Here is a 17,643-nt window from a genome sequence, read left to right as displayed (position 1 = left end):
GCCTCTCACCTTAAACCTATACCCTCTAGTTTTGAACTCCCCAATCCTAGAGAAAAGACCTTGGCTGTCCACTTTATCTATGTCCCTCATGATGTTATAGACCTCAAAATGATTCCCCCCAACCCCTCAACCTCCTGTGCTGCAGAGAAAAAACTCCCAGCCTCTCCTTATAGCTTAAACCCTCTAGTCCCAGTAACATCCTGGTAAATCCTTTCCGATTTAATGATATCCTTCCTAAAGCAAGGTGACCAGGACTGTCTCAATCTGCAACTTTTACCAGTTTATTCACCCAATCCTCCTGCTCCTGCACACTCTTTCACAACATACCCTCCTGTTTTTGTTGTGTCTTTGCATCCTAAATCACTTCTCCTTTTCTGCATCTGAAAGTTGTCCATCAATCTGTCAACATTCTGACATTACACACAATCCCCCTCGTGGTTCACAAAGTTCACAGGCTTTGTATCTTCTGCAGTTTTTGAAACTGTTGTGTGCACAGCAAGGAATGTATTTTGCAGATTGAGAGATGGATATTGGTCAGGACACTGGGGGAAAGCGCACCCTTCACCCCTCCCCCCCCCCAACCGCACCCACCCCCATTCCACTCTGAGATTGTCTCCTGGTATCTTTAATTCCCACCTGAGAAGGCAGATGGGAATGTTTGAACTGAAAGGAAAAGCAGCCCTTCCAGAGGTCAGCACTGGCCTAGGGTGTGGCAGACTGGTCACACCACACTCCAATTCCAGAGGGGAGTGTGTGATCCATTGAGTGCAGAAGGCCAACGTAACCAACGATTGGCTCCAAGGTGGTTAGTTTCAGAAATGAGCATATTGCCTGCGGGAGCTGAAGGGAAGCTCGGGGAAGGATTCCCCTGGGATCTTTGAGCCATTTTCTGTTTGTAAGCTGTTTCCAGCTGCTCCCTATTCCTGCTGGACCTCTCCTTCACTGCAAAATTATCCTCCATCTCAAAGCTCAGGATGGCCCGTTCAGAACAAGCCACAGAGCAAAGAGCAATTTGTCAGCAATTTGTTCTGAAGGTTCTGTTACTGTGGAGATACTGATGCTTCTTCCTGTCAGTCCAGGCCGTAGTCAGTGCTGCTTGATTGAGTTACGGCATTCCAATATTGTGCCAGACATTTATTATCTCATTTATATATTGATGAAAAACCATTCCCATTGGGTCAGCAGATACACGAGATTGATAGAGCAGTGCCCAATTGTCAGCCTAACCTTGGACATTCTCAGCTGCTTGGTCAAAGTAGTTTTCATTGTGCATTAATAAATTGCTCATAGTTCTTACTCATGCATAGGTCCCAGGGTGTGTGCAAGTTTGGATGTGCAGATCCCAGTTGGTCAGCTTAGCTATTTGCAGTGAGGAGGAGAAAGTGAGGACTGCAGATGCTGGAGATCAGAGTCGGGGGTGTGGTGCTGGGAAAGCACAGCAGGTCAGGCAGCATCTGAGAAGCAGGAGAATCGACGTTTCGGGCAAAAGCTCTTCATCAGGAATCACATCGATTCTCCTGCCTCTTGGGTGCTGCCTGACCTGCTGCGCTTTTCCAGCACCACACTTCCGACTATTTGCAGTGAGTGCCCATCCCAGATCTAAGTTCCACCAGCATCCTATTATCAGAGGGGCATCCCAGTGTACACTCAGTGTGTGCTCACCTGAGGTGTGCAGAGGAGGCAGATTCTGGCACCAAAACTTGCCTGAGGCATTGCTCTGATGGCAGTGATATCACTGCAGAGCCGTTTGAACCATCCTCCTGGATTAGTGGTGCTGGAAGAGCACAGCAGTTCAGGCAGCATTCGAGGAGATTTTACTGCTCAGATTTGTGTGATCAATCCTCTGAATTTAACCCTTTAAGCTCTGGCAGAATTCTGGTGAATCTCCATAGTGTCCTCCTCAAGGTCAGTACACACTTCCCTGAACATGGTGTCCAGGACAGAGCATGTCTACTCTAAGGAGCCGAACCAGAACTCTCACCTTCATTCTATCTTTTGTGTTTCAGAATCCTTGGGATAAAGGCCAGTGCTCCGTGGATCGGTTTCAATTGTGTCAAGGCAGCTATCAATGAGCTTCTTATAGAGTCACAGGGTCACACAGCATAGAAACTTGCAGAGAGTGAAGTGAACAGTGAACGCCAAGTAATTAATATAGGAATCCAAATAGAAGACTGAAGGGGTACAATCAGAGTAGAAAGTTAGCCAATATCAGTGTGGTTACAAGAATCTAAATCTAGCTGAATTGATTATAGAAGACCCTAAAATGTGGGAACCAAAGTAGGCCATTCAATGATCTAGCCTTTTCCCCACAACCCTCGATTCCCTTACTGATTAAAAATCTAGCCATCTCAGCCTTGAATATACTTAACAGCCTCACGCTCAACAACCTTCTGCATTGAACAAGTCCACAGATTCAGACCCTATCTCACTCCACCTCATCTCTGAGCTGATGGTGGGGGGGGGGGGGGGGGGGGGGAGGGGGGGGGGTGACTCCTTATTCTGAGGTTATGTCTTCTAGAGTTAGACTCTCCTAAAAGGGGTAACGTTTTTGTATCTACCCTGCCAGGTCCCCTAGAAACCTGTATACTACAATAAAGACACCTGTCATTTTTCTCAACTGCAGTGAATACTGACACAACCTATCCAGCCTCTCCTAGTAGACAGTCCCTTCATACCCAGTATTAGCTGAGTGAACTGCTTCCAATGCTAATCCATCTTTCCTTAGAAACTGGGACTAAAATTATTCACAGTATTCCAGCTATGGTATGACTTATCTTTCCTGCAAGACCACCCTACTTCTGCACTCTTATCCCTCTGAAATAAAGGCCAATATTTGATTTGCCTTCCCTCTTAGCCGCTGAACTTGGAGGCTAGCTATTTGTGATTCATGCACAAGGTTTCTCAAATCCCTCTGTTCGGTCACTTTCTGTAGCCTGTCCACATTTAACTAATATTCAGCTTCTCCATTCTTCCTGCCAAAGTGCACAACCTGACATTTTCCCACATTATATTCCATCTGCCACATCTTTATCCATTCACTTAATACAAAAAAAACGACCAATTAATACAAGAGCAACAGGGAAAGATATTTAAACATGTTATGGATAAGGACTGGGCCAAAAGACTTCTGACGTCAAGTAAATGGCTTATAAAAATGCAATGATTGAGAGGTTAGGAGAAAATTTCAGATTAAAAGGAAAAAAATGTAATAAGTACAATAGAAAAAAGCACCATGGGAATTATACAGCAGCTCAGAAGAGAAAAGAGATTAGGAACACTGAGGCAGAGAATGAAAGAAGCTGCCCGTGAGCAGCAATAGAAATAGTGATGAGAGTGAAAGGTTAGTTAAAGACATGGAACCACTCGGTGCTGTAGAAGGAAGTTGATAATTGAGGGACTGGAACAGACATTTAAGTATTTTGCATTGGTTTGAATGAGCAGCAAGCAGCAGTACAATACAGCAACAGAGCCAGAGGATGTGAAAGGACAATACAAGATAACTGAGAGATGTCAGCTACATCGAGAGACTGGAGGAATCACAGTTAGTCTCCGTAAGACCATAAAACATAGGAGCAGAAATCAGGCCATTTGGCCCATCAGGTCTGCTCTGCCATTCAACCATGGCTAATAGGTTTTTCAATCCCATTTTCGCACTTCCTCCCTGTAACCTTTGATCCCCTTGGAAATCAAGAACTTACAGTGAGGACATTGAAGTGGAGATTCAGTGGAAAGGTTCAATGTTTTCTTGGGGTAGTTATTAATATAACTAGGGGAACCCTATTTCCACTGGTGGGAAGGGCAGCCAGTAAAGGATATAGATCTCAAATAGCAACTGCAAAAATCACAGGGTGGGGACGAGGAGACTTGTTTAAACACAATGAGCCTTGTTCTGATTGTGGATGCCTGAAAGAATGATAAAAGACTGTTCAATAGTAATTTTCAAAAGGAAAACATTCTACCAATTGTCTTGAAGACTCGTGGTCCAGAACTTGCCCCCCCCCCCCCCCCCCCCCCTAGCCAAGCTGTTCCAGTACACTTACAACACTGATATCTACCCAACAATGTGGAAAACTCCCCAGGTATGTCCTGTACATAAAAAGAAGGACAAATCCAACCTGGCCAATTACCACCCCATCAATCTACTCTCGATCATCAGTAAAGTGATGGAAGGGGTCAGTGACAGGGCTATCAAGCAGCACCTGCTCAGCAATAACCTGCTCAGTGATGCCCAGTTTGAGTCCCCCCAGGGTCACTCAGCTCCTGACCTCATTACAGCCTTGGGTCAAACATGGACAAAAGAGCTGAGTTCCAGAGGGGAGGGCAGAGGGACAGCCCTTAACATCAAGGCTGCATTCGACCGAGTGTGGCATCAAGGAGCCCCTAGCAAAACTGGAATCAATGGGTATCAGGGACAAACTCTCTGCTGGTTGGAGTTATACCTGATGGAAAGAAAGATGAATATTCATCAATGATTGCACAATGTTCAGCACTATTCACAACTCCTCAGGTGCTGAAGTAGTCTGTGCACCAATGCAGCAAGCTCTTGACAATATCTAGGTTTGGATTGATAAGTGGTAAGTGACACACATGCCTCACATATGCGAGGCAATGACATCTCCAACAAGAAAGAATCTAACCATTGCCAGTTATTAATTCTCCACTTAACAAAACCTGACTGATTATATCCATTTGTGAATAGGACAAATTATAGACCCCAAATTTGCTACATTGTTCACTTTGGTTAAAATATAATAAAATATATTAGACATTAGCTCTGAGTACAACATCAATTCCAAATACTGATTTGATGACAGGAGGCCTTACTTTTTTTTTTATCATTGATCAATGATTAAGGTGACTCATTGCACAGCACAAATACTGTACAGAGGAAGAAAGACAGCTCCCTCATACTTATTTCTTCTAAGTTGGAACAATGAAATTTATAAGTAACCACCCACCTATAAATTTCCCTCATCAGCAGCACTGCATTCTAATTAACCTCACAATGTTTAATTCGCAACAATTAGACCCTGCAGTCTTAGTGAAACAGTTCTAGTTAAAGGCAAATATTGAGTAAAGTGGTATATTTTATGTTGGACAATGAACTCTTGTCTTTAGGCAAATCAGGATCATCTGTCGAATGGTGAGCAATGCCACAGGAAATCTGCTAATAATGTAGAAAAGTGCTTGTTGCAATATTGGTTCCGTTAATGAGATGACAGCACGTATCTCTGATATCATATCCCTCCAGCTCAGTAACCGCACTTTTTTTTATTCCTCTTTGTCCCTTCATGGGATATGGGCATTGCTGGCCAGGGCAGCACTTTATTGCCCATCCCTAATTGCCCCTGAACTAAGGGATTTCCTGGGCCATTCAAAGGGCTGTGGATCTGGATTCACATATAGGCCAGATCACGTAAAAATGGAAGATTTCTTTCACTGAAGGGCATTAGTGAACTGGATGGGCTTTTACAATAAGCAACAATAGCTTCCTGGTCACCATTACTGAGGCTGGTTTCAATTTCTGATCATAATCGACTGAATTTAAATTCCCCTCCAGCTGCTATGGTGGGCTTTGAACCCCAGTACCTGGAGCATTAGCCTGGGTCTCTGTCCTTTGGTCCAGTCACATCAGCAGTAAATCACCAACATCCCTAATAAAGAGCCAATTGTTATTCTACAGAGTCCTGGCATCAGCATTGAGCCTGAGCTTTTTTATTCACTCATGGGACGTGAATGTCACTGGCCGGGCCCAGTATTTATTGCCCATCCCTAGTTGCCCCTTGAACCTTTGCAGTCCATGTGCTGTAGGTAGACCCACAATGCCCTGAGGGAGGGAATTCCAGGATTTTGACCCAGTGACAATGAAGGAACAGCAATATATTTCCAAGTCAGGATGGGGAGTGGCTCAGAGGGGAACTTGCAGGGGATGGTGTTCCCATGAATCTGCTTCCTTTGTCCTTCTCGATGGAAGTGGTCGTGGGTTTGGAAGGTGCTGTCTGAGGATCTTTGGTGAATTTTGCAGAATATCTTGTAGATGGTACACACTGCTGCTACTGAGTGTTGGTGGTGGAGGGAATGGATGCTTGTGGGTGTGGTACCAATTGAGCAGGCTGCTTTGTCCTGGATGGTGTCGGGGTTCTTGAGTGTTGGAGCTGCCCCCATCCAGGCAAGTGAGGAGTATTCCATCACACTCCTGACTTGTGCCTCGTTGATGGCTTTGAGATGTCAAGAGGTGAGTTTCTTACTGCAGTAATCCTAGCCTCTGACCTGGTCTTACAGCCACCATGTTGAGTTTCTGGTCAATGGTAACCCTCAGAATGTTGATAGTGGGGGATTCAGTGATGGTAACGCTGATGCATATCAAGGAGCAGTGTTTAGACTTCTCTTATTGGAGATTGTCATTGCCTGGCATTTATGTGACGCAAATGTTATCTGCCCAAAGCCAGGATATTGTCCAGTTCATGTTGCATTTGAATTATTTTGAATATTTTGGGATAAGGGTGAATGCTATTCCTGATAAATAAGCAGCACCATTTAGTTTAAAAATTGTGAATATTCAAGCATGATTACAAAGTTCACAACTGGATTGCTGTTGAGTGATAATTAGATCTCTGACACTACTTCTAATAAGATGCATTTAAAGGGAAGATGCATTGACACAGGATGAGAAAATAATGGGATATGTTGAGAGTGATAAGAACAGGAGGGGGAGGGGCAGCAAAAAATGCCAGAGCTTTTCTCCTGCTGTTCATTCTCCGCGATGTACATTCTGGGTCATTCTGTCTTTGATGTGTTTCATTTTACTCAAATTAACGGGCGAGCAAGACACATAAACCACCCCTCACTATCACCTTTAATTTAATCCACCCTTTATGGAAATGCACATTGCAGGCCTCTGTTGTCCCCCGGACCTTCAAAACGAAAGGTTTCTCCTCCATTTATCAGAAAAATGGAAGGATCCTGAAACAGCAGCAATATCCCTGGAAAAATGATTTACCTGAAACTGTTAACTTTAGTGTAAACAAATAATCAACTGGGGGGTGATGAAAGGAGCTGAGGTGAGTGAAACTCAAAACTTTCAGGAAACATTAACGAGGTAAATGTGAACTTCGGGGGGAGAAAAAGGGTATGCTGGAGTGAAAATCATTAAAAATGCATGGCTTCATCCTGCATAAGGAGTGTTCTTATTTTATCCCATGTCCCAATTCTCATTCTCTACAACATCATATCTTTGTGTTCAGATGAATTGCATTAGGATGGGGACTAGGTACTGTATTAGCTCACTGCCCAATGTAAGTCGGTGAAAAAATGGACTCAAACACCAATATTTCGATTTGGCTCATCCTGCTCATAAACCAATTTTTTTTTGCTTTAATTACTTTGTCGAACTTCCAAACAGGAGAAAGCATGTCAAAACCATTTCATGAACAGTTCTGTACTGTACTTCCCATTGTAATTTCACCTTTAAATAGGAAATATTCTTACAGAAGTCTATCAGACCATTGCCAAGAGATGTTGTGGAACACAGGCAAGCAGTGGCTTATTTCAACGATTGACAATTCATATTGGCAGGCACAGCAGGATGCCATCAGTAACAACGAACTGAACAATGAGGCAGATCTGCTAATCGGTGAGGTTTGTTGAGTGACAGTTGTGGGCTAGCATGAATGCACAATAATGCAACACAGCATCCACACAAACCTGCAAACTGCACAGCAGCACTGACAGGGCTGCACTCCCTCCGTACCACAGAGGAATTGACAGACTACAGATTATGGGCATAGAATGCAGAAGTTGCGGTGGACCTGAAACATTAACTCTGATTTCTCTCCACAGAAGCTGTCAGACCTGCTGAGCTTTTCCAGCAACTTCTGGTTTTATTTCTGATTTACAGCATCCACAGTTCTTTTAGTTTTTATTTTCAGATTATGGGTTTATTTCAACAACGGGGTTTTGCCCTACAACCTTCTGTCTCATCGGAGGGGGTAACTAACAGAGGAACAGAGCAAGTCAGTGTACGCTACAACAACAACTTGTAGCAGTATAGTACCTTTAATACAACACTGCACAGGGGACACTGTCCAATAATGTTTAACATTAAAAACCACAAGAAGGTATTCAGGGTGGCAACCAAATACTTGGGCCAGGAGCTAGGTTTTAAGACGTACCTTAAAGGAGGAGAGAGAGAGACAAAGAGAGAGAGAGAGAGAGACAAAGAGAGAGATGGGGGGGAAGAGAGAGACAGGGTCGGGGGGAGAGTGAGAGGAGGGGGGAGAGAGAGAGAGAGAGGAAAACCACAGAGAGAGAGACAGACAGAGGGAAAGAAAGACAGAGAGAGAAAGGAACCGAGAGAGACAGATAGGGGGAGAGAGAGCGGGACAGAAAAATGCAGAGAGAGATAGGGAGAGAGAAAGAAAGAAGGGGAGAGAGAGAAAAATGCAGAGAGAGAGAGACAAAGACAGATAGGGAGACAGAGGGAGAGGGAGAGTGTGTGACAGAGAGGCAGAGAAAAAGAGAGAGAGAGAGAGGGGACTGGAGAGATGTCAGAAGGTAACTCCCAACATTAGGGTCCAGGCAATGAAAGGCATGGCCACCAATGTTGGAATGATTAAAATCAGGGATGTGTAAGAGGTCAGATTTGTAGGGGCAAAGTTCTCAGATGTTTGTCACTGGAGGAGTTTACAATGATAGGGAGGGATGAGACTCTGGAAGGATAAAACACAAGTTTAAAACCAAGACACTGTCAGCCTGGCAGTCGCAGTAGGCCAGTGTGCACAGGGGGTACAGGGCTTTGTTTGGGGGAGGGAGTTTGGGATTGTATGATCACCTAAATCCAATCTGCTTGTCACTGAATACTTCCAAGAGGTAACTGACAGTCATTAAGAAACATAAGGTCCAATGCTCTGATACAATAGAGATCACACGAGTTAAGTTGAGATTCTGACATTAAATTGCGGTTAGAATTACACAGTGCAGCTTTCAAACATGGAATATCCAACTCAGAGTTTATAGGTGTGTGAGGATAGGATGCAAAAATAAAACAAGTAAATCCGGGGAACAGGTTCCAAAATTGAGGAGCATTTCAAATGCCCAACTGGCCGAAGCTAAGTCCTGTGTTATCAAAAAAGTTCAAAGTCTTTGCCTGCTTTGGTAATATACTCCTGTTTCCATAGCAACCCCATACACCACAACCATTGAGAGAGACAGGGATTAAAATCCCTGGACTGAGAAAATTGCCTCAACTCCCTCTTACACCCAGCTCCATGCCTCATGTGAGGTTCATGGAGGGGTTTAACGCATTCTCACATCAGATGGTGTGTTCAAATCCCACTGCAGCGATCTGAGAATGGCAAATACAGACCAATACTGTTCTGTGTGAGCTCACCGCCAGATGAGATGGTAAACTCGGGATCCTAGCTGGGCATAGACGGTGAAACCTCAAAAGCATTATCTGGCAAGAGCTAGAGAGACATTTGTCTCTCAACGTCATCACTTAGGAAGCCAAAATCCTGAATGATCTAGTCCCTATTTGCTTTTTTTTGTGGGATCTTGCTGTGCATAGCTGGCGCCCACCAATGACTGCTGAGAGCACACCATTGGATGCCATTGCTAGCTGGAGTGTCGTGAGAGGCGCTAAAGCAATGCACGCTCCTCAGTAAAAACCGAAAGAACTGTGGATGCTGTAAATCAGAAACAAAAACATAAATTACTGGAAAAACTCAGCAGGTCTGACAGCATCTGCAGAGAGAAATCAGAATTAAACATTTCGGGTCAAGTGACCCTGCCTCAGAAATACAAATTCCTGCCTGCTCATTTCAAACCCAGTTTCACGTTTGGAACAGTGATGGTTCAATAAGGGATAGTAATAAATGCTACCCAAGGAGTCATTCTGATAGTGTATTGTCCCTGCCTCTGAGTCAGGGGATCTGAAGTTGACAATCCCACATTTGTTCTAGAAGTGTGTTAGGACATCTCTAACAGCCCACCGGGAAAGCATCTGCAGCCCTGGGTCAACATGCAATGGGCTTGGGAAATTACTGAGGGAGGGCTGTGTGCCCTCACTGAGCAAAGTTGTTGGAGTTTGCTCACGTCCCTTCTGAACTGCTGGATAATTGACAGCACCGAACAGTCACAAGTCACTGAAAATAATCACACCATTCTTACTCACCATTCAGCTGGCTGTACACCACATCTTCCAGATGGTCCAGGCGCTGCAGGATATTATCCCGGTCCTTCAGTAGTTGCTGGGAGGAACCCCAGGTCCGGAGTCGGCGATCTGAGACCTGAACCAGTTCCTCGGAACGCTCGGAAATCCGGCAGTAGACCGAAAACAGCACAATGCCCAGGAAAAACAAAATGTTGACGGTGAGCAAAGTTTTGATCCTTCGTGCAGGAGCCATGTAAGTGCAGAGGCTGCAGGTGAGAGCACATCTGGCTAGTGCAATGCAACACTTTGAGAGATGGTTCACATCAGAGAGAGAGAGAGAGAGGGAGGATGCAGAGTGCCCAGCAGCAAGGCAAAGAGCAAAGAGTTAAAAGTATTCACAGCAATTGCTGCAGAATTGTCCCAAGGCAGCCTTTCTGCTGTCGGTGATCACGGTTTTGATTTCGGTCTCATTGTGGCTGGGTTTTTGCTGCTGATGATGAGGGAGGCTGGTTTTAGCTGGGGGCTGCGTTATCCCTCACTGTGAGCCAACAGACACACTGTGCCCGCTTTCCATTGAACTGAGCCCCTGCTCCACACACACAGGGAAAGGGAGAGAAACACGCAAAGCAAGCGAGGATTACGCTGACGTAAAATCATCACATTCACTCTGCTCTTAAAGCTACAACATCCCAATGCTGAAAAATAAATCTTCCTGCCATTCACACAGAGCAGGCTGAAAGGTGGCATTCCAAACTAACAAATGCACAGAAACACTGCCACATCTCGACAAGGGCTCGAGTTATTTATTTGTTTATTATTTCACCTATTGTTCTAATTAATGGATGCAGAGAGATGTCATTACACACCTCGACATCTGTACCAGGGCTTGACTGATTTATTTTAATTTATTTTGAAAGAATTAACATATTTTTTTCTAATCAGAGAGATGTTATTAGACACTTCTAGAGCAATGTCAGAGGTCACATGGCACCAGGTTATAGTCCAACAGGTTTATTTGAAATCACAAGCTTTCAGAGCGCTGCTCCGTCCTCAGGTGATAGGTTAAGGGCCAGCGCTCCAAAAGCTTGTGATTTCAAATAAACCTGCTGGACTATAACCTGGTGTTGTGTGACTTCTGCCTTTGTCTATCCCAGTCCGACACTGTTGGAGCGGGTGGGGCCTGAACTCGGGCTCCCCAGTCCAAAGGTAGGGACAACATGGATGAGTTGGGACAAAGTGCCTGTCTCCATGCTCTAGGACTTGTATAACTATCAATGCATCCCAAGAGAGTTAAAGCAATTCTTGGTGAGGTTATTCTTTCGTGGGATGTGGGTGTCGCTGGCTGGGCCCAGCATTTATTGCCTGTCCCTAATCACCCCTTGAGAAGGTGGGGATGAGCTGCCTTCTTGAGCCACTGCATTCCATGTGTTGTGGGTAGACCCACAATGCTCTTTGGGAGGGAATTCCAGGATTCTGACCCAGCGACACTGAAGAAACAGTGATATATTTGTAAGTCAGGATAGTGAGTGACTTGAAGGGGAACTCTCAGGGAATGGTGTTCCCATGTATTTGCTGCCCCTGTTCTTCTGGATAGAAGTGGTCGGGGAAGGGGATACTGGAGGAGGTTTGAGAAATTGCTGCAGTGTGTCGAATAGAAGTAGACATGAAGAATGTGTCTTCATGTGTTGGATTCTGGTGAACATTTATCCACCAGCTCACACCAGTAATCACCTTCACATCTTGTGAAATACCCCAAAAGGACCATGCGAGGATAACATTCAACACCATCAATCAGGTAATAATTGGCTAATTTTTGATAAAATGAAAAGGTTTTTGTATTTTCTTTGTTATTTACTTATAAACTGTTGAGGAAATTGTAGACAGGAAGATACACTTTGAGGTAAATCATCACCAATTGGAGAAAGGCTCTTACCAGGCAGAATACTCCTTTGGCTGTTCATGCCCCGCAAGCAGCTGACTCGAACCAACTGGCCTGAGCTTGTAAAACTCAAACCAGAGTCCGACATTAGAAATGTTTCTGCAGGTGGATATTTATCAAGTAATTCTGAATGTGTGAGGAATTAAACTGAGGACGGGTTTGGGATTGTCAGTCAGGATCTGAGTAAGCTACATACATTAAAACAAAGGCTTTAGGAGACATTAAGAACTGCAGATGCTGGAAGCCAGAGTGGGTAGATCTGAAGGTGGAAGAACACAGGTGGTCAGACAGCATCTGAGGAGCAGGAAAACAAAGGCTTTGTTCTTTGTTGACAGAAAGAATATGTCCACTCATTGTGCCTATTTCAAGCTGAACAAATTTGAGGACAGCCATTCGTTGATTCAAAAGCAATGTCTTAACCAATCACAATCAACTTGCCAGGCTTAAGGTTTAAACAAAGCATGACAGTTCACTGTCAGTCATCTTCATCTGGTGCATCCTCTATTAGCAACACCTCCCAGTCAGCCCTCTCCTCTCTGATAGTATAAATATTATATTTCTTCTTTTTTTCCTTCTTGTGAATTGTCCTGATGAGTACAAAACCAAAACCTTTTGACAAAATATATTTTCTTTTCAACAATCTTCAAGTGCTGCTACCAAATAACATTCTGATTTAAGATGAAGTCTTCTTTTATACAATGCCCTTCATGATGACTTAATATTTCAAAGTATTTAATAGTCAATTAATTTCTAAAGTGCAGCCTGTGTTGTAGCATAGGAAATGCAGAATCTGATTTGTACTTAGCCAGCTCTCACAAACAATGTGATAATAGCTAGAGTAGTCTGTACATTGATTAGTGGATAAATATGGGCCAGAACTCCGGGAAGAGCTGGCCTGGACCTCTTCAAAAATGCCCTGGGATCCTTTGCAAAACCAAAGAAGTCAGACAGGGCCTCAGTTTATTGCCTCATTGTTTGCTTCCTGTAGTTTAACCCTCCTCACTGCGAGTATCTGCCTAGATTTCGTACTGATGTAGTAGGAGTGGGAGGAAGAACCTTCAACCTTCAGTCTCAGAGAAAAGGTGCTACCCTCTGAGCTATGTAGGACTGCAGGTATGTGGGAGAAATGCTACTCCCAGGAGGCTGCCAACAGAGATCTTTGGTTTGGCATTCAGAAATCAATTCACAGCTCACAGTATAACTTCTGTTCCACTATCTAACTGTGAGTATCACCGTTTCAGTGCAGGTCTGTTTTGATTCTGAAGGTCCCAGGCGTGAGAAAGGTATCGCTGAACAAAAATCAAGATAGATGTATTTAATTATTTACTCCACTGGTCCCGTTATCGGATATGTTATCATAAGGAGCCTCAGGTAACTGATCATCTTGCAGCTTAGACACAAATCAGCACATGGGCAAATCACACACCATACCAAATACTCAAAAGGCCAAATGTAATGTATTAGCAAACTGCATTTATCTGCTGCATTGAACATAGAGAAAGTGTATTCTAAAATGATTCAGACAGATGTGAAATAAAGGTTAGGTCCTGAGTCACTTAAGCAGATATTAGATCAGGTGACTGTCTGGAACAGGGGCCATTGTTTCAAATCAAAGGATCAACCATTTGAGACAAAGGTCTTTTTCTCACAAAGGTGCTTGAGTCTTTGGAACTCTATTGCCTAAATGTGGTGGAAGTACACTATTTACGGCAGAGGGAGCTAGACCCCAGATAAGCCACAGGAGAGAGGGATGGGTGTAAAGATCATTGTGATTTGACAGGAGGGTGGAGTAATCAGATTGGCAATACTCCTTTTGTTGGACTGTACTGGAAGGGTCAAGTGACCTACCTCACTCTGACTTTATATGTTCAAGACCAAACATTGGCCAACGATGCACATTTCTAAAATCATCCCAAAGGAAGAGAGAAAATGTTGCAGAGATTCAGGAAGTAAAGGGACTCAACAATTGAACGTACAGCTGCTCATTTGATAGAAGTCAGTGATGTCCAAGAGGCCAGAATGGGAGATGGGGAGATGAGGCAGGAGAATAGGGCCCCTCAAAGATCAGCAAGGCGGCCTTTGTGTGGAGCCACGGAAAATGGGGGAGATACTAAATGAGTATTTTGCATCAGTATTTACTGTGGAAAAGGACAGGGAAGAGGTAGAATGTGGGGAAATAGATGGTGACATCTTGCAAAATGACCAGATTACAGAGGAGGAAGTGCTGGATGTCTTGAAACACATAAAGGTGGATAAATCCCTAGGATCTGATCAGGTGTACCCTAGAACTCTGTGGGAAGCTAGAGAAGTGATTGCTGGGCCTCTTGCTGAGATACTTGTATCATCAATAGTCATAGGTGAGGTGCCAGAAGACTGGAGGTTGGCTAACGTGGTGCCACTGTTTAAGAAGGGTGGTGAGGAAAAGCCAGGGAACTATAGACCAGTGAGCCTGACGTTGGTGGTGGGCAAGTTGTTGGAAGGAATCCTGAGGGACAGGATGTACATGTATTTGGAAAGGCAAGGACTGATTAGGAATAGTCAACATGGCTTTGTGCGTGAGAAATCATGTCTCACAAACTTGATTGAGTTTTTTGAAGAAGTAACAAAGAAGATTGATGAGGGCAGAGCAGTAGATGTGATCTATGTGGACTTCAGTAAGGCGTTCGACAAGGTTCCCCATGGGAGACTGATTAGCAAGGTTAGATCTCACAGAATACAGGGAGAACTAGCCATTTGGATACAGAACTGGCTCAAAGGTAGAAGACAGAGGGTGGTGGTGGAGGGTTGTTTTTCAGACTGGAGGCCTGTGACCAGTGGAGTGCCACAAGGATCAGTGCTGGGTCCTTTACTTTTTGTCATTTACATAAATGATTTGGATGCGAGCATAAGAGGTACAGTTAGTAGGTTTGCAGATGACACCAAAATTGGAGGTGTAGTGGACAGCGAAGAGGGGTACCTCAGATTACAACAGGATCTGGACCAGATTGGCCAATGGGCTGAGGAGTGGCAGATGGAGTTTAATTCAGATAAATGCGAGGGGCTGCATTTTGGGAAAACAAATCTTAGCAGGATTTATACACTTAATGGTAAGGTCCGAGGGAGTGTTGCTGAACAAAGAGACCTTGGAGTGCAGGTTCATAGCTCCTTGAAAATGGAGTCGCAGGTAGATAGGATAGCGAATAAGGCGTTTGGTATGCTTTCCTTTATTGGTCGGAGTATTGAGTACAGGAGTTGGGAGGTCATGTTGCGGCTGTACAGGACATTGGTTAGGCCACTGTTGGAATATTGCATGCCGTTCTGGTCTCCTTCCTATCGGAAAGATGTTGTGAAACTTGAAAGGGTTTGGAAAAGACATCATAAGGATATTGCCAGGGTTGGAGTATTTGAGCTATAGGGTGAGTACTCCAAATGTGGCCTAACCAAGGTCCTGTACAGCTGCAACATCACTTCACGACTCTTGAATTCAATCCCTCTGCTAATGAACGCTAATACACCATAGGCCTTCTTACAAGCTCTATCCACCTGAGTGGCAACTTTCAAAGAGCTATGAACATAGACCCCAAGATCCCTCTCCTCCTCCACCTCACTAAGAACCCTACCGTTAACCCTGTATTCCACATTCTTATTTGTCCTTCCAAAATGGACAACCTCACACTTGACAGGGTTGAACTCCATCTGCCACTCCTCAGCCCGGTTCTGCATCATATCTAAGTCCCTTTGCAGCCAACAACAGCCCTCCTCACTATCCACAACTCCACCAATCTTCGTATCATCTGTAAATTTACTGACCCACCCTTCGACTCCCTCTTCCAAGTCATTAATAAAAATTACAAACAGCAGAGGACCCAGAACTGATCCCTGCGGAACTCCACTTGTAACTGGGCTCCAGGCTGAATATTTACTATCTACCACCACTCTCTGACTTCAACCAGTTTGCCAGTTTTCTATCCAACTAGCCAAATTTCCCTCTATCCCATGCCTCCTGACTTTCGGCATGAGCCTACCATGGGGAACCTTATCAAATGCCTTACTAAAATTCATGTACACTACATCCATTGCTCTACCCTCATCCACATGCTTGGTCACCTCCTCAAAGAATTCAATAAGACTTGTAAGGCAAGACCTACCCCTCACAAATCCGTGCTGGCTGACCCTAATCAAGCAGGTCTTTCCAGATACTCATAAATCCTATCCCTCAGTACCCTTTCCATTACTTTGCCTACCACCGAAGTAAGACTAACTGGCCTGTAATTCCCAGGGTTATCCCTATTCCCTTTTTTTGATCAGGGGCACAACATTTGCCACTCTCCAGTCCCCAGGTACCATCCCCGTTGACAGTGAAGACGAAAAGATCATTGCCAATGGCTCTGCAATTTCCTCTCTTGCTTCCCACATAATCCTAGGATATATCCCGTCAGGCCCGGGGGACTTGTCTGTCCTCAAGTTTTTCGAAATGTCCAACACATCTTCCTTCCTAACAAGTATCTCTTCTAGCTTACCAGCCCATTTCACACTCTCCTCTTCAACAATATGGTCCCTCTCATTTGTAAATACTGAAGAAAAGTACTCATTCAAGACCTCTCGATCTCTTCCGACTCAATACACAGTCTCCCACTACTGGCCTTGTTCGGACCTACCCTCGTTCTCGTCATTCTCATGTTTCTCACATACGCATAAAATGCCTTGGGGTTATCCTTGATCCTACCCGCCAAAGATTTTTCATGCCCTCTCTTAGCTCTGACCTTATAGAGGTTTACAAAATTATGAGGGGCATGGATAGGGTAAATAGACACAAGTCTTTTCCCTGTGGTTGGGAAGTCCAGATGTAAAAGGCGTAAGTTTAGGGTGAGAGGGGAAAGATATAAAAGAGACCTACGGGGCAACTTTTTCACGCAGAGGGTGGTATGTGTATGGGTGGAGGCTGGTACAATTGCAACATTTAAGAGGCATTTGGATGGGTATATGAATAGGAAGGGTTTGGAGGGATATGGACCAGGTGCTGGCAGGTGGGAATAGATTGGGTTGGGATACCTGGTCAGCATGGACAGGTTGGACTGAAGGGTCTGTTTCCATGCTGTACATTTCTATGACTCTATGACTCTATGACTGGAGGAGCTTACAGAGATAGGGGAAAGTGAGATGGAGAAGTTTAAAATCCTGTTGTTGGCAGCACAAGAGCCAAGTCAGTGTGAACAGGAGATGATGGGTGAAGAGAATTTTAGGTCTGGGTTTTACATGAACTTCATGTTACAGATGGTGCAAGACAGGAAGCCAGTACAACAGCATTGGAATAGTCCTTTCTGTATGTAACAACCAACATGAATGGGCTTTCATCAGCCAATGGTCAGTCCCGATAACTATCTCACATAGAAATATTTAATATAGGAGCTGGAGTTGGCCGTTCGAGCCTGCTGCTCCATTCAATGTGATCATGGATGAACAGCCAACTTCATCCCCTGTTCCTGCTTCCTCAACCCCCCCCACCCTCATACTCTCTGATCCCTTTAGCCCTAAGAACTCTATTAACTCCTTCTTGACAACATTCAGTATTTTG

General features: G+C 44.4%; 1 protein-coding gene across 1 annotated transcript in view; it reads right to left on the bottom strand.

The window, feature by feature from the left end:
- galnt9 (polypeptide N-acetylgalactosaminyltransferase 9) overlaps positions 1-10,780 on the bottom strand; it is a 438,662-nt gene extending 427,882 nt beyond the window's left edge. The window contains exon 1 of the mRNA XM_043715359.2: positions 10,172-10,780. Within this exon, the coding sequence (XP_043571294.1) occupies positions 10,172-10,403 (232 nt within the window). The 5' untranslated portion in view covers positions 10,404-10,780. The remainder of the gene's footprint in view (positions 1-10,171) is intronic.
- Between the last annotated feature and the right edge of the window lie 6,863 nt (positions 10,781-17,643).

The sequence above is a fragment of the Chiloscyllium plagiosum genome, unplaced genomic scaffold, assembly GCF_037043375.1.
Source record: "Chiloscyllium plagiosum isolate Xiang-an unplaced genomic scaffold, Cpla_swu_hap1 HiC_scaffold_24, whole genome shotgun sequence".
Classification (NCBI taxonomy): Eukaryota; Metazoa; Chordata; class Chondrichthyes; order Orectolobiformes; family Hemiscylliidae; genus Chiloscyllium; species Chiloscyllium plagiosum.
Note: the sequence above shows the minus strand (reverse complement) of the source record. Positions and strands in the feature narration are given on the sequence as shown.